General features: G+C 43.2%; 1 protein-coding gene across 1 annotated transcript in view; it reads left to right on the forward strand.

Annotated features, from left to right (window-relative positions):
* Positions 1–281: 281 nt before the first annotated feature.
* Positions 282–27,925, forward strand: part of ajap1 (adherens junctions associated protein 1) — a 52,554-nt gene continuing 24,910 nt past the window's right edge. Inside the window, exons 1-2 of the mRNA XM_056385813.1 lie at positions 282–1,327; positions 25,607–26,370. Of these exons, the coding sequence (XP_056241788.1) occupies positions 1,299–1,327; positions 25,607–26,370 (793 nt within the window). The 5' untranslated portion in view covers positions 282–1,298. The remainder of the gene's footprint in view (positions 1,328–25,606; positions 26,371–27,925) is intronic.

Genomic DNA, 27,925 nt, shown 5'->3' on the forward strand with positions numbered 1-27,925 from the left:
CAAACAAAAGGTGACATCATATGTTATCAGACAGCTGATCGCCAGCTGATGTGGATACATGTGTCTGACATCATGCTGCATGTCTCCTCTTCCCAGCACTTTCTATGCAGTGGAGTCTCAGTCCAGTAACACTGAACTGTACCGGACAGTGCTGCTGCCCCCCCCACACACACACCTCCCCTTGTCACATCCAAGCTGACACGCGCAGATGACGTGAGACACCCCGGCACATGACATATTTGGCTTTAAAATGACGTCACGGCAGCGCGGGGCTCGGCAGGCAGGTCGTTCGTCAGTCTGAGAGAAGAGGAGCAGCAGGAGGAGACGGACCAGCCTCCTCTCCTCTCTCTCTTTCTCTCTCTCTCTAATGACGAGCTCTCATTCCTCCTCCTCTCTCTCTTTCTCCTTTTTCTCTCTCTCCAACTCCTCTGAAACAACTCTCAGCCTCCAGGATTCTCCTTCGTCGCTTCCCCCTCTTCCTCTTTTCAGTTGCACCTAATTTTAAAATTTTTTTTTGACTTTAACTAACCCCCTCCGCACCCCCACCCCACCCCCAACCTCAACACCTCCAGAAATGTGAGTAGATAATGAGGACCCCCTGCCATCGGTGACTTGTCTCCTTCGTGCTCCAGAACATCCTCATCTTCCAACCCCCCCAATTTTTTATTTTATTATTATTTTTTCTTCTTCTTCTTCTTCTTGTGGGGACGATCATCTGCCTTTCAACAATGTAGGAAGGAGAAGGTGCGCTGTCATTTCAGGGAGAGCATGCCAACTACATGTCCTGTGTTTCTGCTCTCCGCTTCTCGCAGCCTTGTCATTCCCGCCCGGAGGAGGTGGGGGGTGGTGGAGGAGGAGGAGGAGAAAAAAAAAAAAAAGAAGAAAGATATGCGTGAAGGCAAAGTTTGAGGATACCTCTCTTCTGGTTTTTTCCCGCTCACCTGTCCGCCTGCACGCGCGTGCCCCTCTCCTTTTTTTTTTTTTTTGTAACTGAAAACGAGGAAGATTGTGTCGTCATTAGAACAATTGACAACTTCAAAGAGACCTGACTATTGCTGTGGCATCTTCTTTTGTTTTCTAAAGCGGGATCTTTTGCGGCGGCATTGGAGGAATTTGATGTGCGCAACGTTGAAGGATATGGCTTAAATGATGACAGCTGGAGTAAGGTCCGTCACTTGAGTGTTTTTTCTTTCTTTTTTTTTTTTATTTATTATTATCAGCTATTGTCGACTTTGGTGGAAACCAGTCTAAATGGGAGGATACCTGGAAGACTGAGTCGGATTCGGCAGTCGTGAAAAATGTGGATAAAACGGAGTGTTGCGCGCAGGTAAGACACGAACAATTTCATTTCATCTTTACAGCAGTCACAGTGCGATTGTCAAAACGCTTCACAGAAAAAGGAGAATGTGACACTGTTTGATGATGTTTCATATTTTTGACGCCGCCGCTCGACAACATGTTGTCCCAGTTTTTTAATGTACGCCACTGCAAGTTGTGAGAGTCTGCAGGAATTGGTGACTGGATTACATGTATCAGTCTGGCTGTGGGGAAAAAACACGCACAACAAACAAACAGAACATGTAGAAATGTAGATGCAGCTGAAGCGAACTTCTTAAAGAATACACCGACTGTCTCCCGGTGCAGTGTCCGCACTGAGGAGCTTTAAGGCGGCGGCTTCATGTGCAAATGTTTGGTGATGTTTTAAAGGGAAAAGAATGATGGAAAAAATTTCGCGTCCTGTACGCTGGGGGTCGCCAACAGCACGGAGCAAGCGACACACACACACACACACACACACACACACACACACACACACACACACACACACACGCACACACACACACACACTAGACACGCGCGCTCCCGCTCTCAAAAAACACACGTGAACGGACGCACGCGCGCACACAAACACAGGCTCAAGGTTAGGTCTGTCAGCAGAACAAACACATACACTCGCTCTCACAGACACTCCTGCAAATTAATAAGGTAATTAGATGAAGAAAAAAAACCATACATACAAATTACACATAAATATAATATTGATAATAATAATAATAACAAAGTTTATATGTATAGATCCTTTCATACAAGAAATGTGGCACGAAGAGCTTTACAACATAGAAACGACATGCACCAAGTGCTTCACATGAAAAGAAACATGTTAAGAACATTGATGTGAAATGAGTGTTGGTTTGAAAGTCTAGCCCCCCCCCCCCCCCCTAAAATATGGGAGGTAGTGGGTGTATGTAGTGAACAGTGTTTATCCAAGAGAGAGGACAGGATGGCATCTAGACAGGCTGGATGGAAAGGGAGGCTTCACCCCGTTCAACAATATCCACTCACTCCTTTTCCCTCTGCTCTGCCTCTACAGTGAAAACTGTTTCAAGAGGACACAGTCATATTCCTACTAAATGAAATCACATCCCCTAAACTGAGGCAGAATGGAGACTTGAGTCCAGCCTCCTGACTTTGACTTGGTCCGGACGTCTGCAAACAAAAAAAAGCCGAAAATTGAGCTCATTCATTTGGCGTAAAATAGGTCTAAAGGGGAATGACACGCTGTGAAATGAGAGCGAAGCTGCCGGCGGTCGAGATCCTCGTGCCACCTGCTGGATCTCATTCCCACCGGTAGCTCTTAATTCCTTGGCCATTTTGCGGTCGGACGTTTATTATGCATGACACACACACACACACACACACACACACACACACACTGTACAACTTTGGGCCGACCTCGCAGTGGAATGTGGCAATGCACGGCGTAGACAAGGCGGTCGTACAGGACGAGAAAATGAAATGCACGTACGCCCCCATACCTCCACTTGGATCGGTCAGAGGCACAGAGAAACCAATTTATGTCACTTACTGACACGATGTGGAAGGTCAGACTGGGATGCGGGATGAACGGCGACTGCTGTCATCAACTGAATTCACCATGTTTCAGATTGTGTTTGCCACTAAAAGGCTAAAAGCTTGGTATCGTTTGTTATCATCATTTATTAGCAGACATTAACTTGGATAAATTCCTGATCTTCAAGTGTGAGTAGAGTCTAGATTTAACATTAATAGTCTTTTTGGAGGAAAAAACCAAATGGGAGTTAATGGGCAGTGAGCGTGTGCAGAGAACGATCCTGTTCCCAGTGGAACAGACGAAGAACAGAACACCTACAGAACCTGCTCACGTGGGCGTAAATGCAACAGCACTGAGTTTAGCAACACAGGAGAGGAGGAGTGATGGATGGACGGGTGGATAACCAAAGAATTTAAAACCAAGGATTTTTGAAAGACGACCGCTGTTGTTCCTCCTCGTGATTTCTGGGTAAAATGTCTCGTGGAGACTCTTTAAGGACGAGGGCTGGGTGGCAATTCTGCTCGATTGGTCATTGACTGAGTGGGATGATGATGATGATGATGATGATGATATTTTGTTTCCACTCCAGGTATATTTACATTAAAAAACAACAGATTATAAGTGAAGTGTAGTTTCTGATTTTGAATCCAGATAACTGAATATCCATGTTTTAGCTTCATATGTGATTCCTACTTTATCTATTCTGACCTGCCTATTGGAGAATAAGGGCGAAGCCAACGTGTGCTGTAATGCCAAAAACGTTGTAGTGCCGCAATTAAGTTTGAATAATCAATTAATTATTCAGTTTTTAAAATGTCAAAACAACAGTAAAACAATCCCGTCACAACTTCACTTCAACAACAGTCTGCAAAAATATAAAAAGCGAAAAAAAAAAGGTGCAAATCGTCATGTTTGCGAAGCTTGACTTTATAAAATGACTTGTGTAAATGGTCAAAATTATGGCTGATTCATTTGCTGCAGAATGACTAATTGAAATATTGACTCACGGTTTCAGCACAAAGTCAGATGTTTAATGAGGCGCGACAGTTGGAGCATTTTTTGGAGAATAAACTGAGTGAACAGGTGAGATACTGTGTTTTGGCGTTAACCGGCCCAGCTGTGGTGCGATGCTCTTTGCAGTGAGTGAGATTGCAATAAACCAGCACGTCCTGTAAAACACGCTGCATCGCCAATTAGATGTGACATTTGTTCAAAGTAACGGGCTTCTCCAGTCTCACGTGTCTGTGTATCTCAATAAAGTAATAAATTTAGTTTTCAGCCTCACTTGAGCGTTAACCAGCAGGGATTGATCTCTCCCGGGCTCGCCGTCTCCAGGCTCAATCATTCATGGACGTCACACAGTCTCAGGTTCCCCGCGGCGAGCTCTCGTACCGCTGAGGCACCGGAGATGCTATCAGGCCTCGGCCCACTACAGCTGCAAAAAAAAAAATATTACTGACACAGACACCGGTTGCCTTTCAGAGGGGGCCTTTCATTTGACACTGTTGAGGACAGGCGGCTGTTCCTTCACGTGTCTGTTAACTCCTGTGACGGCTGGAGACGGGGTTTGGGTGATGTGGTATGTGGAACAGAAAGATACTGCTCTGATGAATCGTGAGCTAGAAGGGCTTTGGGGGTTATATTCTCATGGTGCTTTTCCTGGTGATCGTGTTCTTAGTATTCTGTGTGTTATCTCCATGTGAAAAAGAAAACTGACTAATAGTCTAATTCTGATTAATATCACTGGCTTAATGAACCAGGGTTCCTAATTTATCACACTCCACTCTGAGGTGTTTTCCTCCACAGAGACAGTCTCTCTCTTGCGTGGCATCATTCTCCTCGAGCTGCTTAGGGTGTATGTGGCCGGTCGTCTTCCTCACAGCTACCTCTCCCAGGAAGTCCATGGTTAGACATGGCTCTGCTGCGTAAGGGGCCATCAGATATTCAGATATTCCTGTGATTTAGGTGCCATCTTAATAGCCTCGATGAGGGTTATTAACTGGGCCTCTCTAGAGCGTGATTAACCTAATTTGCAGTGAAATAGGCTGTGTTGCTTCTCTGAGATCCTATCCTCTGGAGATATGTGTGTGTGTGTGTGTGTGTGTGTGTGTCTGTGCGTGTGTGCGTGTGTGTGCGCGTGTGTGTGTGTGTCTGTGCATGTGTGTGTCTGTGCATGTGTGTGCGTGTGTGTGCGCGTGTGTGTGTGCGCATGTCGTAAACACCCTGTGCTCAGCAGTCTGTTAAATCCAGAAGGAGCAGAACAGGTTGTCCCTGTGAAACCGCACAGAAGAGACAAAACAGACAGGGACGCTGGTTCATCTGACCATTCTGGAAAAACCACCGAGAGACAAAGAGACATGAGAAGAAGAGAGACACCGGGGGGGGGGGGGGGGGGGGGGGGGGACGACTATAAATGACTCGTCGTTGACTGGCGTTGGTAATTAATGGAGAGGAGACATAGGCAGAATTGCATCATAACTGCTTTCGGTTCGTTTTCCCACCATTACAGATAACGACATGGAGGACGCTTGTAATGAGTTAAACTCATATATCTTTTAGAAAACTAATAATCCTAAAACAAAACTTTAAAAAACATTTTTTTTATTTGAGCTGTGAGCTTTTAAGTGGGCTAACAATGACACCGCTTCCTTCTTAAACTTAAATCCCCCACATTCAGATCTCATGAAATTCAAGTCTCAAGTTCCCACTGTATATACCGCCAGCAGCCCTCAGCCTGATTGGATTTCATGACAAGCTTGTCCAGTTTTTGGGGGGCTACATGAGAAAGTGTGTGTTTCTGTTGCACTGAAGCACATCCATCCCACAGTGTAAAGGAAATAACAGCACTGAGCTCATACTTGATTCATGTAGTGAGCTTTCACTGGATCAATACTGCCTCTGCAAAGGATCAGATTTATCCGTCATGGCCCCTTCTCACTAACTGGCCTTCTCCAGGCGTGGTGGTGGTGGTGGAGATGGAGGTAGGGCGGGGGGGTAGGGAGGCCATCTCCCAGCGGGCCACTTTCCACTAAAACATTTAATAAATGAACAAAAGAAAGAAAAGTAATTGACGTGGATTGTGGCACAAGGCGAAATGAAAACGTCGACAGTGAAGGGTCAGAGTTGATTGGAGCATTGTCCTGTTCGTCTGATCCATTTCTCACCACATTCCCATGCTCTCTACAACCCAGCTTATCTTCCTGAGCATGTGGGTCATGCACACTGTGGTGGAGGACAATGTGCAGTGGGAGTAATTAATGGGATGATGCAACACCCTTGGCTGTTTCATCTTGGACCCTTAAACCATCTATGCGCTCCACCCTTTTTCTCTTCTGTTTGTTTTCCTCTAAGAATTAGAGGAACGCAACAATATTTCTTACATTACAACCGTAGTAGCAGCTGCTGCAGCTCAGCCTTACAGGCATGGCTGGAGTCTGTTTGTGCGTGTGTGTTTGTGTGTGTTTGTGTGCGTTTGTGTGTGTTGCACACGACCAAAACATTTGGAAGATTTCATAGAATATTTGCCTCCCAGAGGCCTGCTGCACAGAAGCAATCCATAAATCTCTGGAACTCTTTGGAGAGCCAGCTGTGGTATTTATCTCCCTAATACTGGATATCTACTGAGGAGAGCTTAACTCCTACACCTCACAGCCTGTATTTTTCAAAGCAACACAACCACATGCAGCTGATATTCTAAAGGGAGAAAAAACAACAACAAAAAAAACAGCCAATGTGCAGATATAATTCCAAACAGCTGCATTTTGATTTATGACGAAAAGATGTTTAGAGGTAAAAATATATTATAGGAACGCAGATACTGTACTGCAGCTCACCGGCATCCTCCAAAATAAAAGGTCAAAACAGAATTGTTTATAGATGATTCTCAGCCCCCCCCACCCAACAACAACACCCCACACCTCCACCACCATTGTTTTTGACCTCTGGAAGTCACTTAGAGTTTATGTGTACCTGACTCCGCCCCTAACTCCTGGCTAACAAGCTGAGACTTGACTTAGTGAATATACAAGTATACGCTCACCCACCTGTCACTCAAAGAGGCCACGCCCCCAATCCTCCATAACTGTAGACCTTAATAAAATGTAAACAGGTGAGTTATATAAACAGGTGTCACGAAGGAGGAAATTAGCTCTAGAGACCAAAACAGTTTTTGTACCAGGCTGTAAACATGTTTATTGCTGCTGTAAAGTTGGACATTTTAACATGGGAGTCTATGGGGACTGACTGTTGGAGCCAGACTCTAGTGGTCGTTAGAGGAACTGCAGCTCCTGGTTCTTCAGGGTTGAAGCTTCATTTTTAGCCTTGGAGGTTGATTGATTGGTTTGTATGCTCAAAGTATTTTTGGATTATAGCTCTCGTCCTAATAAAGGTTATACTGGGACGACATACTGCTTGTAAATAACTGAGTCACTCAGTGTTTGATGTGTGATAATTTGCCTAATTTGTCCTGGGGATAGTCGCAAATCCTAAATGTGTATGTTGATTTCTCAGACTCAAAGTGAGAGTTGAAATGTATAATTACAAAAGGGACATTGCTCAGAGAGGCAGAATATCCGAGTGATGGGTCTGTCCTTGGTGCTCTGTTGTTGATGGATGAGAGCGGAGACTGCGAACACCTGGCCAGCTTCGGTGCGTATCACAGTCGGTTGATATCAGCGGCATGTAACGTTGTTGGAGCAGGATCTGGGAGGATTTCAGCATCATAATCAACAAATTAGAAACACAGCATAGTGGGAATAAGCGATTTGATTCCTGTGTATCTTGGCAATAGAGCTTGCCACCACAGAGCCATTTGCGTGTGTATATGTGAGTGTGTGTGTGTGTGTGTGAATGTGTATACATGCTGGGTTATATTTGCCCTGTCGCTTAGTCTGAGATCTTGAGCACACAGCCCTCTTCAGCTCCAACAAAGGCATGATTGCTTATTCAAAAGGCTGCAAATAGAGCCTCAGAGGTACCGGCGCCCGTCCTTTTAGTGGACGGAGGATGAACCCCCCTCAGCTATACTCCGTGAAACGCAAACACTTCCACGACTACAGTGCAAACACAAGCAACAACAAGAGGGGGGCATGTACGTGTGAGTTAGTGGCTGTAAACAGATCATACTGTGTGCAGCACTTAAATATTGTTTAAGTGAATTTTGTGAGCTCTGGAATTCAGACTAAGTCCTTACAAGCTCAGTAAATATATTACTAAAGTCAAGTGACTAATAATAACCCTTTTAACTATGTTGTGTCAGTTTATAGTCAGTGATTTATTATGAACCAGCAATCTAACTGTCCATAAAAGAAAAGCTGTCAATTATAGTTCTTAAAAAGGAAATCAGAATCGGTCAAGAAAGTTGGAATAAGTGAATCTCTACATTTAGGCTTTTAAAAAAATATATAAATATATATATTTGTGATCAATTTGAAAGATTTTAATTTAGGGGGAAGTCTGAAAGTACAGAGACGGACTAACCTACATTGATAATGATATAATATTATTTATTATATGTGTGTGACTGGATTTTGATAACCATGTAAAGCATTTTGACTCATATCTTAAACGCTGTTAAAGTAACAGTAACACCTGCTTCTAAACAACATGATGTTCATCAGCTGTGAGGATTCTGCAGCACAATTCGCGAAATCGCAAATTTTTCTTTTTGATAAAGGTAAAATGTGTCACAACATTGGTGTGCTTTGTTCGCACCATAAGCATCGTGGCGCTACAGAGACGCCCCCGGCCTACAAATCATCATTATTACACTTTTTCCAGTGAAAATTAAAATGCAAAAACCACCATTCCAACTTAAATCGCAATCACAATATCTGCCAAAATAATCGCAATCTGATTTCTTTTGCATATCGTGCAGCCATACGGAGGAGCAATAGCTTATAGTTTCCAGACGTCAGGACCTTAAACTCCGTCATCTGCCACCCTCCCCTTCATTTCCCTCCTCAGAAATAAAAAAAAAAAAAAAGGCTGCTGGAGCCTCATCCCTGAAAAGTCCTGTGCACAATGGCAGAAGAGAGGGAAGGAGAGAAAGTGCCAAGCAAAAGGAAAGAATGAACAGAACTGGATTAAAAAATAACAATGGAGCATTTTTGCTAATGGTCCATTTTGAGCTGCTGCCACAATATGATACTGTCTGAGAGAATTACGGTGGATAAGAAAGGTGCTGATGTCTCAGGAGAAGTCCTGATGCTTTGCATGCTGCGCGGCACGAGAGACTGTTAGTATTTGATAACAGACGTATGCCGACTGTCAGCAACGTTACCTCGTTAACACACGTTAAGGCCTGCAGACAATTGTGATGAATTAGGCCTCTACTTTCCTTTTTGGTGAGGAATTTACTTTAGAGTGTGACAGAATGTGAAGCACTACTTCAACAATGTGCTTAAAGTTTGCTTTCATTGTCGTAACAGATTCCATTGTGTGCGGGTATGTGGGCCAGGTGCCAGTTAAAATGAGTTTTAAATGGAATAATGGAAGAAGCCATGTAGCCTCATAATTCATAAATATCCAATATGCAGCACCATTCATCAATGTAGCAGGGAATTCCTTTCAGCATTTTGTATACCCTCTGACATTTTCAATTTGCTTTATCATTAACAGTTTATTGAGTTTATTGAACTGGAAAAGGCAGCCCTGCCATATTTTCATATGAATAACACATTTGTCTGAGGAGTTCAGCCTTTGTAACGGCTGTATATTTTCTTAAATGACAGTTGGGTGTTTCTTTCAAAGAATGTATCTGCATGAGTACACTCCCCTGTGTGGGTTTTATTTCCCCTGTGCAAGTGGAGATTATTCCAGTCTTTTTAGGCTTTATCTAAGAAGAGACACCGAGATTACACCGGACTGTGATTCTGATCTTATTGTAAGGTTTCAGTGATCAATGCATCACAGTGTGTGAGTGGGGTGGGGTAATGAAGTAAGATCAAGACAACTTCATACCGTAATGTAAAGATCCACTACGAATAACAATTACTTGTAGAGTTGTATTGAAGTACTAGTGATCTTTAGCATGAACCAACATTAACAATGTCACCATAACCCAGGAGTTTATGGATAACGACATGAGAGCACATCATTGCATTTGTTTTATGTTAGAGACCCTCTGATGAAAATCATGTGTTTCCCCTAGTTAACAACCACATGATGTTTTTATATAATACAAGACATATGATGAGTGAAATGATCATCAGCACCATGACTGAACTGCAGTGAACCAATGGCTGTCTCATAAACACACATTCAGGGTTTCATACGTCACAAACCCAAGGAACCAATCCTGTCAACTTGTGGGGACAGGGGGCGGGGCTAAATACACCTGAAACCGTGTCAGTACAGAGAGAGAGAGAGAGTTAGCATTAGCACAACCACTAAAAGGTGTCAGCCACTGCCGGTTGCAAGCTAACAAACAATATAAACAAATAAAAGATGCTAACTGCGCTATATGTTGTGAAAAGATGCTAACTAGCTTACCATTCTAAAAAGCTGCTAACTAAACTACCTGTTCTGAAAAGATGCTAACTAGCTAGCTGTTCCAAAAAGTTGCTAACTAGCTAACCGTTCTGACCCGTCTGCTAGTCTCTGGTTCTGGTCTCAACAGACTCCTCCTCTGAGTCTGGGTCTGACTGAGGCTCAAACATGTGGCTGAGTCTCTCTGATGTTTCCTCCTCTGAACATCTTGATGCTCTCTGCTCTTTCACCTGTCCACCTGAAGCCAGCAGGTGGTGGGCGGGGCTCAAGGTCTGATCCAGGAAGTAAGAGGAGATGAGCTTCAGCTGTTCACTCCATTGCAGAAAAACAGCCTTTGCTCGCACTTGCTTTGTTATCTTGTGTGTAGTATGTGATGGGTTTGACCAGCTGATGGTGCCGGATCAAAGGTCAGATGATCACCACCAGCGGGGTTCGTCCTCTGGGAACCTTTAATGTCTGCACTAGATTTCACCAACCCATTAGTAAACAGCGAGCGTGGTGAAACATCAGATTCAGATTCAGCTTGAGTCTGTGAGCAATGTCAGAACATTTTCTTACAGTATAGGTCTTGGGAGTTTGTGCTATATATAATGCAGTGTGCGTTTTATTTGTGTGCAGGACCACCTGAGAATCGGGTGTATTAAGAGGAGCAGAACGGTCAGGGAGTGAGTTTGAGGAGCTGTGTTTCTGCAGCTGGTTGAATTCCTTCATTCCCCCGGAGATTTTTACACTGAGAGAGAATCGTACAGTATAAGAGCCTCGCTGTCGCTCCATAATCCGAACGTCCAAAACTGGAACATATGAGTAGATTCAGCTGGACAGATTTATTGTCATATATATTAAAAAGGCCACCAGTGCATTTCTATATAGTGATAAAACTTGAGCCGTGGTGTCGGTCTAAACAATCACATATTGTCTTGATGCAGTATTTCCCTCTGGTGCAGCTCAAACGTCTGTTCTATGGTTTAAGTTTGTATCATATCAATGATTAGATCATTATAAAGTTATGTTGCTGTTCAATTCCGGTTACGATGTCCATAGCAACACTTGGCTAACTGTTTTGGCTCTTGAGCGCTGCGTCGTCAGTGAATGTGAGATTGTTTTTCAGACTCACTCCCTGGATTTTTAAAAAAGGTTGAAACTCTTTTACCTCGTATCCCATCAATCTTAGTCACAGGGCTCCACTGATGCATTATGCATAAAGTCAGTCACCATGTCCTGAGATGGTTTGTTACACGCTGACAACTCAGAACTGAGCATGGTCCGAAACCGGTGTGGACACTCAGCAACAGCACGGCAGAATGAGATTTTAATGATGGGTAGATATTAAAAGATATTTCACAGCATCTCGTGTCACGTGATTCTCAGGTCGGCCGTTGACAGCAGTTGCCTTTGTGAACAGTTTATTTTTGATGCAGTGATGTGATCCTGTAAACGTAGGTGTGAGTATTCCTGGTGTTCAACATCTGTTTACAGGCAGATGATGACGCTAAAACCTCACGCTGCGTCTGCCTCACTGACAGTGCCTGAAGTTTAACATTAGGGTGAGGGCTGAGGGGGAACGGGGTGGGGATTCGCAGCCGGGTTGCAGTGAGATGGGAGGGGTGACACGTAGCAGAGGGCCGCGGGTCGAAGGTGAGCCACCGAGGCGCCGCAGTCCTCGTGATCCCTGACCAGTGAATCTCTCTCAGTCTCTCTTCCAAACTCTATAGAAAGAGGGCTTCGCAGGAAAGATCTGTCAGTGGAAAGTTGATTTACTGAAACTGTATCTGAAATTTAAATGAACATGAAGAAACGCAGAGTGAAAGCAACAGAATGTTTCCTGACTGAATGACTTTATGTCTAAGTGTCACTTTAACCCCATGTAACGCAGCATCAAAAGTACGGTTCAGGCTGCCTGCCTTGACAGCGTGTAGTACCTTTGGTTGCAGCGCTGCTCTTTTACAAAGAGAGCTGCAGTTAAGTTCAGTTGTTTAGAGCTTCCCTACTTGAGGCTGTCTCGGCCGTACAGTACATCTCTGCTGACCTCCTCTTGAAAACAGTGATTATTCTGGGTCAGACTCTCTTAAAGCTGCACGCTGGAATTAATGGAACTGGGAAGGGCAGAGAAGGACTGTTATCATGCCCTCATTTTCTCAATATGCTGCAGATGAAAAAAAATCTGTTTTCCCTCACTAATCCCAGAGGGGTCAGAGTCATTTCCATAAGATGTGAATTTATGTTTTCTATAAGGAAGCAAGGCAATTACCAGAACATTAAACGCATTGCCAGTAAGAGAGAGTGATGAAATTATTTTCTGTGCATCAGCGTTGTGGCTGTTTAGTCTCACAGCATCTTCAGCTCCCTGAGACTTTCATGCACTTGTGATTTTACTGTGATGCTAACAAGGCACGAACCCTCCTCTATTATTGAAAGCTTAGGTCTTTTATCACAGTGTGACGGTGCATGATGTCATTTATGTGCTCATGTATTCATCAGTGTCAGCTGACCAAGCAGTGATCTGTGGAGCAGAAGATGCATGAGTTTCCTGGACAGAGGAGAGGTGCACTCACTGCAGACATGGAGAGTTCACTGAGACATGGATATTGTTTTCTGGGATTAGTAATAATATGTCATTTGTTGTAAAAGCTTTATGAGCTGTTGATGCAGGATGTAGTCTTATATAAGGCTTTAAAATAAGACATTATCATTAGATAACACTTTTGAATTGTGAAATCACATTATGATACAGTCCAGTTTAATGCTTGCAAGCTAATAAGGCTTTTATTTGAGGTGTTTGACATGTTTACCAGTGGAACAAAGGTCGTTGCATCTGACATGAGTTTGATTATAGAGAGTCAAAGTAAAACCAGAACTCCAGGGTTGCATTTTAAAAAACCACATTCAGAGCCACATTAACATTTGTCACGACTGTTGAAATTAATCCTGCTGCAGAACATATTAGTCCACAGTATGTTGTGCTGTTGTTTTGTCTATAATGACAAGTTTACAGCTAAAACAAAACAGTCTGAAAACTGACATGAGTACAGTCATTGTTTATCTCTGTAAAGCTCAGATTTCAACTCCCAGTTGAAAGTGCTGCAGTAGATTATAGATAGTGAATCACATTCTACTGCAGCATGTGTAGATGAATATATACATGTATATATATATATATATATATATATATATATATATATATATTTGTGTATATATATGTTTCGAAAGTATTCAGACCCCCTCACTTTTTGCAAATTTTGTGATGTTGCATTCTCATTATAAAATCATTTTGATTAATTCTTCCCCTCATCATTCTGCACTCGACAAATTAAAAAAATATCATAGAATTGTCACACTGACAGAAGTATTCAGACACTTTACTATGACACCTAAATTTAAAATTTAGTTCAGGTTCCTCCATTTCTCTTGATCCTCTTTGAGATGTTTCTACACCTTATAATAAACCCTGACCCGAAGCAACAAAGCTGAGACAACACAGGAGAGGCTGTGAGGGGAAACCGTGGCCTGTCCAGAGCCCCGAACCTTGAACCCAATCAAACATCTCCTGGAAATGTCGTCCGCCGTCAGTCCCCGTCCAACCTGACAGAGCCCGAGAGGATCTGCAGAGAACGGCACAAAATCCCAAAATCCAGGTTTGCAGAGCTTGTTGCGTCACACCCAAGATACTTAAGGCTGTAATCGCTGCCAAAGGTGCTTCAACTAAGTCCAGAGTAAAAGGTCTGAATACCTTAATGTGATATTTCAGTTTTTCTTTTTGCGTGTGTTGTGTGTGTTGTGTGTGTTGCGTGTGTCGACTGATGAGGGAAAAAAAATAAATTTAAATGATTTTAGCATCAGGCTGCAACAAAAAAAAAAACAAAATGTGAAAAAGGTGAAGGGGTCTGAATACTTTCTGGATGTGCTGTATACATCTATGAAAAATGCTGTAATTTCATGAAGCTGTCAATCGCAGCTTGCTTCGCCAGTGGGTCCGATGTGCACTCCTGTGTGCACTGCCCTCGCAGTGAGTCATCTGAAAGGAGAAGTGTCCTTGTTCTATGGCCTGGATGTTATCGGAGAGTTTTTACGCCCCAGAGGGGAAAGACTGCCACACAACTCCTTCGCTGTTCTCCCTTTTCTTTCTCCATCTCTGTCGCTCTCTTAGGGTAATGCAAATGCATACTCCATACCCCCCCCCCCCCCCCCCCACCCACCCACCCCCCCCCCCCATCTCTATTTTAAGACTCCTCTCCCCAGTGTGAACGGGCTGTGCTCAGGGCTGGCAGAATCAGGGAAGGTGGAATGAATGAAAACACATTGTGTGAGCTCTCACCAGCGTCCCACTGTCTGTACTGTATCTCTCAATCCATAATAATCCTTTAAAGTTGTTCAGTCTAGCAACAGAGCTATTGGAGCTGCTTAATAGTAGGCCTCAAAGTGTATAGATGATCTGAAAGGAAAACATCACAAACCCACACACACACACACACCCCCCCACCCCAGAGGCTTCTGAGAAAAGCAATGACATCGTCGTGTTTTACAGACGACTCGGCTAAAAATAACGTCTCGTACAACAATGATCCACACGGGCACCGGTCGCCAGGAAGAACGTTTCCAACTGGAGGACGGATCTGATTGTGCAAAGACAACAAAATCATGTTCTTACAGCTCCTCCCCTGTTAGTGTATATACAGTCTACGGTTCATGTTCAGCTGTAACATCACCATCAGCATCATCATCACAACAAGGCTGGATACGCCGTGTAAGATCTTGACCAAGAAGTCTGCTCGGTCCCAAATGAAACACATTATTATATAAATGTTAAAATATATTAAAAATAATCTACAATTGTTTGTAGAGCAAGAAAGAATCTTTTTACTTGGTATATTTAACCTATATTATCTATATATATATATATATATTTTTACCTGCATCCTTATAGGAGCTAATTGTACATTTTTGCTTTTGCTACATACGTTAGCATTAACAGCTGTTTATTTATCAGTCTAGAAGAAAGTCGTACAGAAGAAGAAACACCCCCCCCCCCAAGAAAATATCCAACATGTCCACAGGCAGCTGCAGATAAATACAGTACAACTGCAGTATCACTATAACGCACTCACAATGACTGAACTCCTGTCTCTACCCGTGGCAGTGAACAGATTTCAAACTTGTTGGATCTTTACTATATTTGTGCGTTCCCAAGATCTTCATTCAACCTTTTCTTTTATTCTTTTTTTTTTTTTAAACAGCAGATTTTTATACAAAATGTATGAGCAGATAACGTTTCCACCAGCGCTCTGTTGCAAAATGATTCTTTTCCAAATCCTTCCTGAAAAGTAATAATTCACCTTCTGCAAAAGAGAGGAACAGAGTCGTAGTAAAAGCTCTCATCAATTTCATTCTGTAACTTCACAGAAATGTGAACGTTTTTACATTTTGCATAATTTTGCCCTGAACGAGATGAAGCAAGTTTTTCTGTGTGAAACGTTTCATCACGACGTCCTGACTGTGTTTCTGTCACCAGATATTTTACGCGACTTCAGTGTTCAATGTACGTGTTTACGTCCTCGTATCAGCTGATGAATGAATGAGGATGCATGTGCACGGCTGAAGAGCAAATCGGCTCAATGTTCACAGTGCAGACAGCGTAATAGTGATAAAACAGGTCAGTATCATTTTCTAATAAATTCATTGAATATTTATTGAATTTTGAATTAGAATTTTCTGTTATGAACGGTGCGATGACTCAGACTTGAAGAGAAGCTTATTGATTTCCTCAGATCCCGTCTTTTATTAATGTGGACAAAAAGGAGCCAGGAGAAGAACGTTGGACACCGCTGTGGATGATTAAATGACTGTGTTGTTCTTTTATCTTCATCTTTCATCGAGTCAGTTTGAACTTTAGCATTGATTGGTTGAAATGTTGTTTAACTTTGCCAGAAGATGGTTGGCACCATCAGAACCACTCAGAGAGCAAAGGTCATTTTGGCAGACCCCCCCCCCCATCACCCTCTCCCATGCAGAGCTTTGACTCCTCCTATCAGGAAGGAGGTAAACTTTCAAACAGATTGAGTTTGTCCCGTCAGCTGTTGGGTTTTTAAACATGTTGTCACTGCAATTATGAAATATTTGTTATTATGTCTCTATTTATTGTATTACTTTATGTATGATGTGTATTGGTTGTGATTGCCCCAGAAAGCTGATGTACACACTTTGTCTTCCTGGAGTCCAGGCAGCAACAAACAAATGAAATCAGAAAAAGTCAAGTCGGTGAAAACAAGTTTGCTGTGGAGCCGCGGTCCGCCTCTATCTGCTCACAAGGTCTCGTTTTAACCTCTTGCTGCGTGTGTTTGGACCCACCAGAGAAAACCACCCACCGCAGCCTCAAACTTCATGAACTGCAGTTGCTGAACCTTTTCCCCAGTGGATCTTTTTTTTCTCTCTCTCTCTCTCTCTTCCAATTGCTGTTTTTAGAAGTGTGTAGGAGAGACACGGACAACATAGTTCAACGTATAAACGCTCTATCAATTGCTAGTGCTACCCTGAATAAAAACACTGGTTATTTTTTGTGCTGTGAAATTGTTAACATGAGGCTGAATAGCAGCACCTTTCATAGGGAAGGAAAAACCCCACAGAGAGGTTAAAAAAAAAAAGAAAAAGAGCAAACCACTGATTCAGTCTAAATCCTGCCTGGCAGATAGCGTCTGCCATCACATCCAGCTTTTTCAGCAGAGGTGGAGTCACCTTCAGCGAGGCAACCTTTCAATGGCTGTGTTGGCTGGAAAATTATGTGTACTCAGTGGCAGGGCAGTCGAGACCATGCTGATAAAATTTCAGTTGATGGCAGCCCGGGGACGCAGGGCGGAGGGGATTGAGGAAGTGCATGCCTTTTTCCACCTCCCTCAGGTGGGAGGGCCCATCTGCTGAGGCTTCACTTCTGCAAACTCCCAACAAGTTCTAATTAAGACCTACTTCGCACAAGTGATCACAGTGTGACAATGACACACGAGAAGTGGGCCAGAGATGCGGTGCACAAGACAATAATTAGGTGCAATATCTGATTAGCCGCAGAGATAATAATTTTGTCCTACTGGGTCTTTAACATGATGCAAAGGATGAGTTCAAAGAGTCAGATAATCCTCCATTAGCCCGTTGTACTCTCATGACAATCATTTATATACACTATAAGGAAGGAGTTTGTCTCTAAATTTAGACATTTTTAATAGTCCCTATGTGCAGTGCTGCTCTCGTGTATTCTTAACAGTTTTGTTAAGCCTGGCTGTTATGATTACTGTAACATGGCGGCTCTGTGAAGCATTTTAAAGGGGTTTCAGACGAGCCTTTAAAGTTGGCTGTATCGTGCCCTTCGTTTCTCTGCTCCTTTGCGACCCACTGGCACACACGTTTTTTTTGCAAGCGTTGCTGTGCATAACAGCCGACACAGCACTCGACCGCTTTGATGTTCTCCAGGGCGAAGAGCAGCATCATCGGGAGCCGGGCGTCGCTCGTCTTGACATGTTGAAAGGCTTAAATAGAGTCTGTGATGAGTTTCCTCTTGTAGGAGACGAGACGGTGACTGTAATTGGCCGACAACATGGTCACACGGCGTCTGATCAAACTGCACATTTGAGACGGTCCTCCCAGCAGGTTATTACCACCCATAGTCAGGTTTCTTTCTTTTCGTCATCATGATGATGACAGGAGCGAAGGGAAAAAGTGTCGGTGACGGTGTCCACGTCAGGAGTAGGTGGCGGAGGATGGATGGATGTGACACAGGAGAGCGGTGTGTTCGATTCCCATGTTGTTTCTATTATCCATGACCGCTTGTTGTTATTATTGTAACCATGGCAACAAAAATCGCTTAATATTGAGGAAACTCTGTTTGACCCTTTTCCCAAACCTAACCAAGTCACGGCCTTTTATTATAGTAACCATGGTGACGAACTAGGTATGCCGCTCTCAATATACAGTCCACCTGTTTATTATTGTAGTCATGACAACCAAGCTCAGATACACCTGCTGCCGTAGGGGGGTGCTACTTCAGGAGACACTCCTATGGGTTGAAAAGAACAACCTGTGTGGTTGTTGCTACTAAAAATCTATATTGTACAAAATACAGTCAAAATAATAATAATAATAATAATAATAATAATAATAATAATAATAATAAAATATATAAAATATGTGAACACCAGTGAACAGTGGTCACAGTATCTACTAGGAGTCAGTGGACTGACGCCACATACTGGTAATATGATGTCTCTGCACACAGGTCAAGCAATAACACCAGAGTCTGTTTCACTTGTTGAAGAAGATTTGGAGATGTGGTTGAAAGCTGTGGAAAAAGCTATCCTGTGGGCCTTTGAGCAAAGATTATTTCGTCCATACTGTTTCCATGCTCACTCACTCGCTCCACTGCAGCATATGGTTTGTTGAATATGAAATCATATTGAAGCTGAGATTAGTGAGTTGACAGGAAAAGACTTTGATAATCACTGAGTTGCTTCTCTTTGGCGTAAGTATTATTCAACTAAAACAATAATCAGGGATATTGTGATTTTTTTTCCTGATATTTTATAGCTCAAAGAATTCATGAAGAAAATAATCAGCAGATTAAATTGTTAGTTGCAGTAAGTAATAGTTATTAAGTTATTAATAGTTAGTAAAAGTAATATTCAGTATTAGCACAAATGATTCATTAGCATCAGCAATGTATACATACAGTATTTACATTGCTGCTTGTTATTCAGTCTGTGTTTATTTGGATATAGATCCGTACAGTGAGTGATTCAGCGCTTCCTCTACACGTGTGACTCGCCTTGAATTAGCATTTGCACATATAAAGGTTGGGCTGCTTTGCATCACATCACTGCTGACTTCATACGTGCACATGATGTGAGTCATGCACTGGAGCTAATAGACGCAGCTCTATTAGCACAGAGTGATACACAGAAAACAGTGCCGACTGTAAACTGTGAGGAAGATGATGAGTAAAGGCTGAGCTCATCATGTGATTTTCAGTCGTTGATGCAGATAATTCATTCAGCGCGGCACAAGAGGTGAAGCGATATGAGAACTTAATATCACATTTATAGTGAACAAAATGATCACGGTTATCAGTGTCATGGTGAAAATGTTCAAGAAGTAATAAAACACAAACTGAAACCATTTGACTAAGTGAATGTTCAACTAAACATTAAAATAAAAACACGTGTGTGTCACAGATGAGGGACCAGGAGCAGTACTGGGTTTACCTGCTGCATGCCCACAACTCTGTGAACAAGGGAATGTACTGTCATTACTATTATTAATATTATTATCAAGTTCGGAGCTATGGCGTCTCTCAGAGCACAGACGCTGTAAACGCACCCGTCACCTGTCCAGCACGGTGCGGTTAAACCAGAAACGCCGCGGCTACACTGCACTCAGAGATGAAAGAGTGAAGCAGCAGCCTCCAAATAAGTTTTAAAAACACACAGTCGCCGCTCGCTCACTCTCTCTCTCTCTCCTGCGTCTGTGTTCTCTGTGGTCGTCATGTGACATTGCTCCGAACAGAGAGGAAAACTAGTCTACCCGCTAACTTTGGTGTAAAAAAAGGGTTTTAGAAGCTGAAAAATCGCCGTTGTCATTGCCTTCCGCCATGTTCTGACTGACACATTGACAAAACGACGTTGGTAGCCACATAGTCATCTGGAGGACTGATGCTGGTTGATACAATACAGAACCTAACGTGAGTCTAATTAACCAGGGTAATAAACGGTGATAGAGAGACTGGTAATACTGACCGTCAGGTATTTCTACCGTGATATGGCGTCAAACCGGCGACAGTGTAGACGGCCTTTAACTGCCACCGAGGCAACATTAAAATAAGTTTCTACATCCATACGAGCTGATGCTACACATGCCACAGAGGGAGGGAGATGTAATTATTTCACCCAGAGTGCCTTAGTCACTGAGCTGCAGGGAACAAGAACCCTCAAAACGCTGCTCCGGCTGAATTCACACACAATAGGTGAAAGACAACAGGTCTGAATGCAGCGATGGTGCAGCGGTGTAAACCACAGTAGAGCACTTCACATGTCAACAGTCTGACACGTGGGATGTAGACAGCGTTCCTCTTCTGAAAAGCAACCTAACCCCTATCTTCAAGGCATGAGAGTCTGCATGAATGGCCTTTTTTTTATTTATTTTTTTATTAAACCGCTCTCACCCTTTGCTCGAGCATTTGATTCAGGATTATGCTGCAAATCTTTTTTTTCCACAGACTTCAAAGGCTACTCTTCATTCATTCCCGTCTTTTGATGGCTTTATGTTGGTTGTGTGAGGTTTCCAGTTTCAAGGACAGGTAAATGATATTAAGTACCGTGTGCTATGGATTAGTCAGTCTAATGTTTTCCCTGTTTGCTCAGCAGTGTGTGTGTGTGTGTGTGTGTGTGTGTGTGTGTGTGTGTGTGTGTGTGTGTGTGTGTGCGGGTGGAGGTTGGGGTTGAAGAGGAAAGTGACAGGAAATCAGGAAAATGTCTGATTGTTGTTCTTTATAAATCTTATTTCAAAAGTTTTTTGAGTTTTGGCGTTCGTGGCCATAGGCGTGTTGTAAACGCAGTTATTTATTCATGACTAACTCTAATATGCAATTTAGCTGTATAAATCAGAACTGAAGTCATCTGCAAAAGGATTTTTTTTTAAATAAAATGGGAAACCCTAATTATGTGCTGTGGACCGTGGTTCTCGACCCTGAAGCTCAACCATGTTTAATGTGGAGTGGCTGTCAGGGACTAATCCTAACCACCCCGCCCCCCCCCCCCTCCACCCTGACAGTGGCATTTGTAGGAAGCTGCAGAATAAGTTGGAAGTAGATTTACTGAATATAGTACAGCTTAAACTGGCACCGAGGAGAGAGAGAGAGAGAGAGAGGAGTCAGGTCTGGTGAACCCTCCTCCTCCAGTGCTTTTTCTAGATTTGGGCTGAGAACCATAATCCAAATATATTGCTCAGAAATATCACATCTTACATGTAGTGTTACATCACTGGCCTTCTGTTGAAATCCTGCATTGCTGGAGTTCGATGAGGGACAGCAGAGGTTTGAGATCACACACTCTGTCTGTCTCTCTCTCTATCACAAACAAACACACACACACACACACACACACACACACACACACACACACACACACACAAATGGTCCTGTCCTGCATAATTGAACATATGGCATCCATCACGGTCGCTGGATCAGTCGGTGCAAACAATGAAGGATAACAGCAAACATGACATATTCAAAAATGGCAGGTGTGTATATTTTGATGGTAGAGACTCCAGGTGTGTGTGTGTGTGTGTGCGTGTGTGTGTGCGTTTGTACGATGCACTTAGGTTTTGATTTGTCTGGTGTTTCTGAGCCCGCGCTGCCCTCTTTCATCTTCTGTCCATCAACTCCCGGTTAAAATCATCATTCAGGCGAATCTTGACCTTCAAACCTGAATCCTCCAGGCCAAACAGACGCGCTAATTAACGCTGTGCTCCATAAACTTCACACAGTCATTTCATTCCCTGTGTGTCTGCCTCTGGAATGGGTTCGGCATACTGAGATCCAGGACTTGAAAGCGCCCCATGTTGGGTCACACCGAATACTGCCTGAGTAATGCTTATAAAAAGGAGCTTACAGTCAACTTTAACTTGTCCTCCAGATCAACATATAGGGTTGTGCCCCCCCCCCCAACAGGGACTGCATGTACAATCACAGTGCTTCAGGATGATAAAAACGGGAGGGTGGGGGCAGTTTGAGACGTCACAATCTCCACTAAAGGGATTTCCCGCCATATTGCCGGGGCTTAACTATATTCTGAAGTTAGTAATGACGGTATGATGGAGCATGTGCTCGTAAAATAGGACACCAGACACACTTTCCCACCAGAAAGCAATCTGGTGCGTTCACGCTGTGAATAATGCACTTTATCTGCCATCTGTGCACTATACTTCCAAATTACACTTCCATTATGTGGGACGTCAACCTGTATTAGAGAGCGGTCCATAAATTATGAAACTCCAGGTCTTAGAAAATATTATGTGTCGTCCGTCTTATCTGTAGCATGTGCCGGGATTACATCAGCTGTCTGTGTGTTTTTACTGATGATCACTGCGCAGACGGGAAAACACGTGTTACCGTGTCCTGTACTGGATTATTTTACACTTTTAGAAACAATAGCAATCCTTTCATAACTGATAATCAATCATTTACAGATATGTATTAACATGTTGAACAAAAAAAAGGATAATTGATGACAGTGACTCAGGGTTTAGCTTCTTAATATTATTCAAAACAGGCTGTTAATAAATTAATAAAGTCATTATACATAATACATTGTTTATTCTTCACACTCATAATTAACTGAACTCCCGAACAGATGTTGCCACTTGGTCTTTGTATCTTTTGTCATTCGAGTTCCTTTCAGAAACAGGAATTAAAAAACAAAAAATTAGTAGTTATTGCATTTTTATTTCTATAATACAAACATTTAAATTGAAATACAAGGTGCTTTTCCTTATTTTCATTTACTTTTTCAAACTCAGTACACTGAACACTTATTTTTGTTTGAATATTGGCTAATTAATATCTTAATGTGTAAATGCTGCATTAGATCAGTTGGTACTGTATTATAGTGCGAGGTGAAACGGCAAGAAAACACACCCAAGTCAGAACCAGCTTGGTTTGAGTCGACCATCTGTTTGAAACAGCGATGACACACCTGAGCGTCAGAGATCACATGTTAAAAAGCGAGGCGCTTCACAAACACAGTCGTTGAACGTTTTAACTGATCGTTTTGCTTCCCGCTCCACATCATATTATTCATGATGAACAACCACTTTTCTTATCAGATATCACATTAATTTGTCCCGGGGAGTTAAAATCGAGTTACCTCGAGTGTGCTGATTGGGGAAGTGCCAGGATCTCAGTCTGAGGTCAGGGACAAAACACTCGCACAAATTATCACCCATATTTTTAACTGTCAATAATACACTGACCTTGTCGCTGCTCTTTCACGACCGCATCAGTCACCATTTATTGCTCAATTAAAATGCCATTCTAAATTATTTCTCAGTTAGTGGTGTGCTGGTCGCTGCGACCTCAAAGGAAAGGTGGGGGTGAATGATCAAGTCTAAAGTCCTGTTGTTCTTTTACTATTTAAATTCACATCAGTGATGGATGAGGGTACGAGTCGACGTGTTTGAATTGATCATTTGTCAAATTAAATTATATAATTTGTCGAAGGATGAAGTCCCGACGCCGTCAGAGTCGGTGCAGGAAGAAAAGCCTTGTCATCATCAAGTAGCAGACGTGGAGAAAGTTCCTCCAGGTCAGATATTACTCCAATACAAGTGAATCGTTCTGTCACATTTCTACTTGAGTTAAAGTACTGGAGTACTCCATTTAAAAAAAATACTGAAGTATTCAAAAGTACAGTTTTTTTAATCACTGACTGACCTTTAGAATAGGTCTGAAAGTTTATCTGGAATTTAAAAAAAAAAAAGTTTCCTCAAGCTGGACGGCGGTGATGAAGTTTGATCGTGGTTAAACACAACACACATTTAAAGCTTTCTTTATTTCTTTCTTTATTTCTAAAACTGTGGACTAAAGATGCACTCCATCGCATTTTTCAAAATAAAATAAAAATAAATCCGCTGACTAAAAGCTCTGCTTCAGAGTAAGGCCGGCACAATATGAGGAAGATCGGTGAAGCGGTAAAGTAACTCAAGTGAATGTACTTTGTTACTGTCCTCCCCCGTCAGGTAGAGCAGTTTGAACGAAAGAGAAATAATATATTATTTGTTTGAGTTCATTCAAATTCAACCCACAAATCCAAAACCTACGGAACTGGAGTCTGCCACTTCACTGAAGTGACAAGATAACATGACCGTCAGGCAGTCGCATTTTATGAACTCCGCAAACAGCCACACCTTTATCTGTATTTATAGATTAAATCCGAGGTTTGACTTGGATTGGGACGCACTGAGGTACACGCCGCGCGGCCTGTTGGAAAGATAGATTGACTTCCTGATCAGAATTGACGTCCCCATTAAGTCGAGACGACAGAAAATGATTTCAAATCCACGGCAGAGCCATTGTAATTCATCAGATCTCTTGGTGTGAAATCACTGGGCCTGGTGCAGTCATCCTGCCATTTCCTGAACACTCATATTTGATAATCACTGTGATGTAGATTTGCATGTGAGAAGAATCGCTTATGAGTAAAGATCATAAAAAAAACCCACATCACCGGCGGACGTCCGGTTTTCGTCTCGACAAGAGTCACCGTGGGTCGACGATCTTTGAGAGACTTGTAAAAACATAACTCTGTGATTAGATGATCGACAGACGTCTCGGTGTTGCCTCTGACAGTCGATGAACCCATTCACACTTTTCCATCCATCATCACCTCTGTGACGCCTCCAAAATGAGTCCTCCGTGTGCGGCTTAAATTGGCCAAGGACAGCAGAGATGAGAGATAGCCCCATAATGAGCTTTCTCCCTTAGGAATCAATGCGTAGCTCCGTCCCAGGGGCCACTGAAGGTTGTCTGTAAAAAAAATCAGTCCGCTGCAGGGTCTTAGCCCGAGCAGCCAGCCGATCCATCACCTCGCCGTCACGTCGATGAGCAGGAGCGAGCTCCGCGCAGCACCAAAAAGGACATTTTGGGACACTCTCTGGTGTTGAATAAATTAACGCCACAGCCGTGTAGTAGGTGGAGATTGCTGCGATATACTTGTGGCGCCGTGTCGTGCGCTGGCGTTTGCGCGTTACATCCCCGATCATTGCGCTGCATAATCAAATTGCCCTTTGGGAATCAGATGACTTTGTGTCTGCGGGAGATAATGCAGAATATGATGATCAGCTAAACCAGCGCTGACCTTGTGTGTCAGTGTAATCATCCCTGGATTGATATGAATCTGTAACATCAAGGAGACGACCTCACTGCTTCTGACGGCTGAGAGCAAAGAGTGCAAATCCACAATCTTACGCTCACATGTTTTACAACATTTAACTCTGTGTCTGACCTTTAAACTGTAATTCAAGAGGTGCTCAATTATTATTGAAGGTTAATTGAGTAGGAGTTTAAGAAGTTGCGGAGTATAACTTTGCCAAGCGTGCAAATGGAGGGTGAATACAGATGTGAGTCATTAGGTTAGGTCTCTCAGCTGACAGACGGAGACGGGGTGAAGCTGGTTGGTATGATTTAAACGTGTAGCTCTCTGTGTTTGAATCTAAAACAGTTTCTCTCTCCTTCCTCCGCAGTCCGTCTGCTCCGAGGCCAGGCAGCTGTGTGGGGCACCGGGTGTGGATCCTGCTGGCCATGACCCACCTCACCCTGGACTTCTCTGTGTGCAGCCCCCTCGGTCAGGGTCTGGGGATCAAACTCACGCCCAAATCGGTGCCTCGCTCCCGGCCTCGCTTGCAGCACCTCTGGGACACGCCCAACAAGCTCCACTGGAGGACGGCGAGCCCGTTGGCGGCTCGTCGGCTCCTCAACCCCGTCCCTCCGCCCCAAGACAACAGGGCAGGGGTAGGGCTGAAGGTCAAGGGTCAAAAACAGCGGAAGCCGGCGCATAAAGGACAAGCGGCGTGTAAGGAGTGCCGGTTGCGATACTCCCAGATGGAGACAGGTGATCCTTTGGCTGTAATAGCAGAAGCTCCAGCGGCATCGTCCAGCGGGAGCAGAGGAGACACGGTGAGGTTGTTACTCAGAGCCAGGAGGCAGCTCAAGTGGGACAGCTACGACAAGTCTCAGGAGGGCCGGACTACCACGGTGGCCGGATTTATCGACTGGGGGCCCACGGGGACGGACAGCGTGGACGGCGATGACAAACCGGAGCCGAATGTAACGCTGTTCACCAGGGTCTCGACCACCACGGTGGCCACGACCACTAGCACTACAGCCAGGCCCTCCCAAAGGACGTTCACTGTAGTGACCACACCAGAGCCCAAGAGGCCAAGCACCACCAAGGCCCCCATCAGCTCGGAGACTGTCAAACCACAAAAGCCATATGTGGACACACCAGGTAAGACACATACCCCCCCCCCCACACACACACACACACACACACACACACACACACACACACACACCTGTGAAACCTCAACAGATCTGTATGTATCAGGTTGTTAAGTCTCTTGTTACTGATGAAGGTTCAAACTGAGTGAAATGAGCTGAAGTGTCTGACAGGAGCTGCAGCAGTTCTCTGAACGATGAGGAAAGGAGCTTCAGTGCTTCCTGTCTTATCTCCTTTAGCAGAGGAAACACTGGAGCTTCCTTTACAAAAGGAAAGGAGAAAACGCCGTCCCATGATTCCTCGCCGCAGCAACATTTAAAAAGCGACGCACCGCTGTAGTTTCACCACCCATGTAAATGTAGAAACAACAGAACATCTGTTTAATGTTTGTGACTCGATCCAACACTTATGGAAATCTGGCTGAGCTCCAAATCCATGAATATAGATTTTCTTCTTTTTCAAATCTAACAACAAACATATTGAATTTCTAGTGAACAAAAAACATCATAACAAAATACCATTTACATAAATGTCATTTCACTAAAGCCCCTCCATTGTGTGAAGCACTAAAAATGAATTTTCTTTACTTAACAAACATATAAAAATGTCAAAAGCTCCCACGCCAGGAAACTATAAACTTATGTTTGAATATAATTTATCCGGCCTCTTGCTCAGTTCCTAACTTTTATTTAATTATCATTTTAATGGCTCAACTTTCTCTATGTGTATTTTCTTTCATATTATCTTAAATCCGAGTCTTTCCTTGACCTCATGAGAAGTGGTTAGAAACGAGATTATTTTGACTTTTCGACCATATGGACCCACGGACTAACGTACACACACTGTGACAATCTCAGAACAAGAAAGACTTGATTAGAAATGTTCACCCCCCAAAAAAACCCTAATGATCAGAAAAGTGTAGATGTAAGAAGAAACACTGAACAAAATAATTATAGTTTAAAAGGCGTAGCGGTCACTCGGCGCCAAAATCCTCACCCACCACCACGACAGACATCTGCGGTGTGACTGCCAGTAATGCTGCTGACCGGCTTGGTTTGCGTGTTCAAACACAGCTGGCGGGGCGTGTTCACATGTGGGAGGCTGGTGGGGGATCTTTTATCTCATCATTTATTCCAGCAGGTTAAAAAAAATAAAAAATAAAAAATGCATCTGGTAACAGGAAGTGTCACAATTAACTTATACTGGGGTAAATTACTAAGAATAGATAAAACAAACAATAACTAATGAGTAATAATAGTAAGTTTTAATAAAAATAATAATAACTATTGGCTGTAGCAGATGACTAATGTGCTCCATGTGCTTATGTAATGAATGTCCTTGACCACGCTGCGGCTCAAACACTGTACATGGGCATATGGGGTTTTTATGGACAGTCCCTCAGAGCTGTGGACACGCAGCCAGGGATATTACATTTACCATTTCATTAAGTCCATGAGGAACATGTCTTCCGGAAATGGACCATACAGGTAGTCGTAAAATATAAGTCATGTTAACAACTTCTGAACAAGCACTATGCTAATTGAAGATTTTCCCATTGGGTGCA

Source organism: Seriola aureovittata, chromosome 9 (genome assembly GCF_021018895.1).
Source record: "Seriola aureovittata isolate HTS-2021-v1 ecotype China chromosome 9, ASM2101889v1, whole genome shotgun sequence".
NCBI classification, from domain to species: Eukaryota; Metazoa; Chordata; class Actinopteri; order Carangiformes; family Carangidae; genus Seriola; species Seriola aureovittata.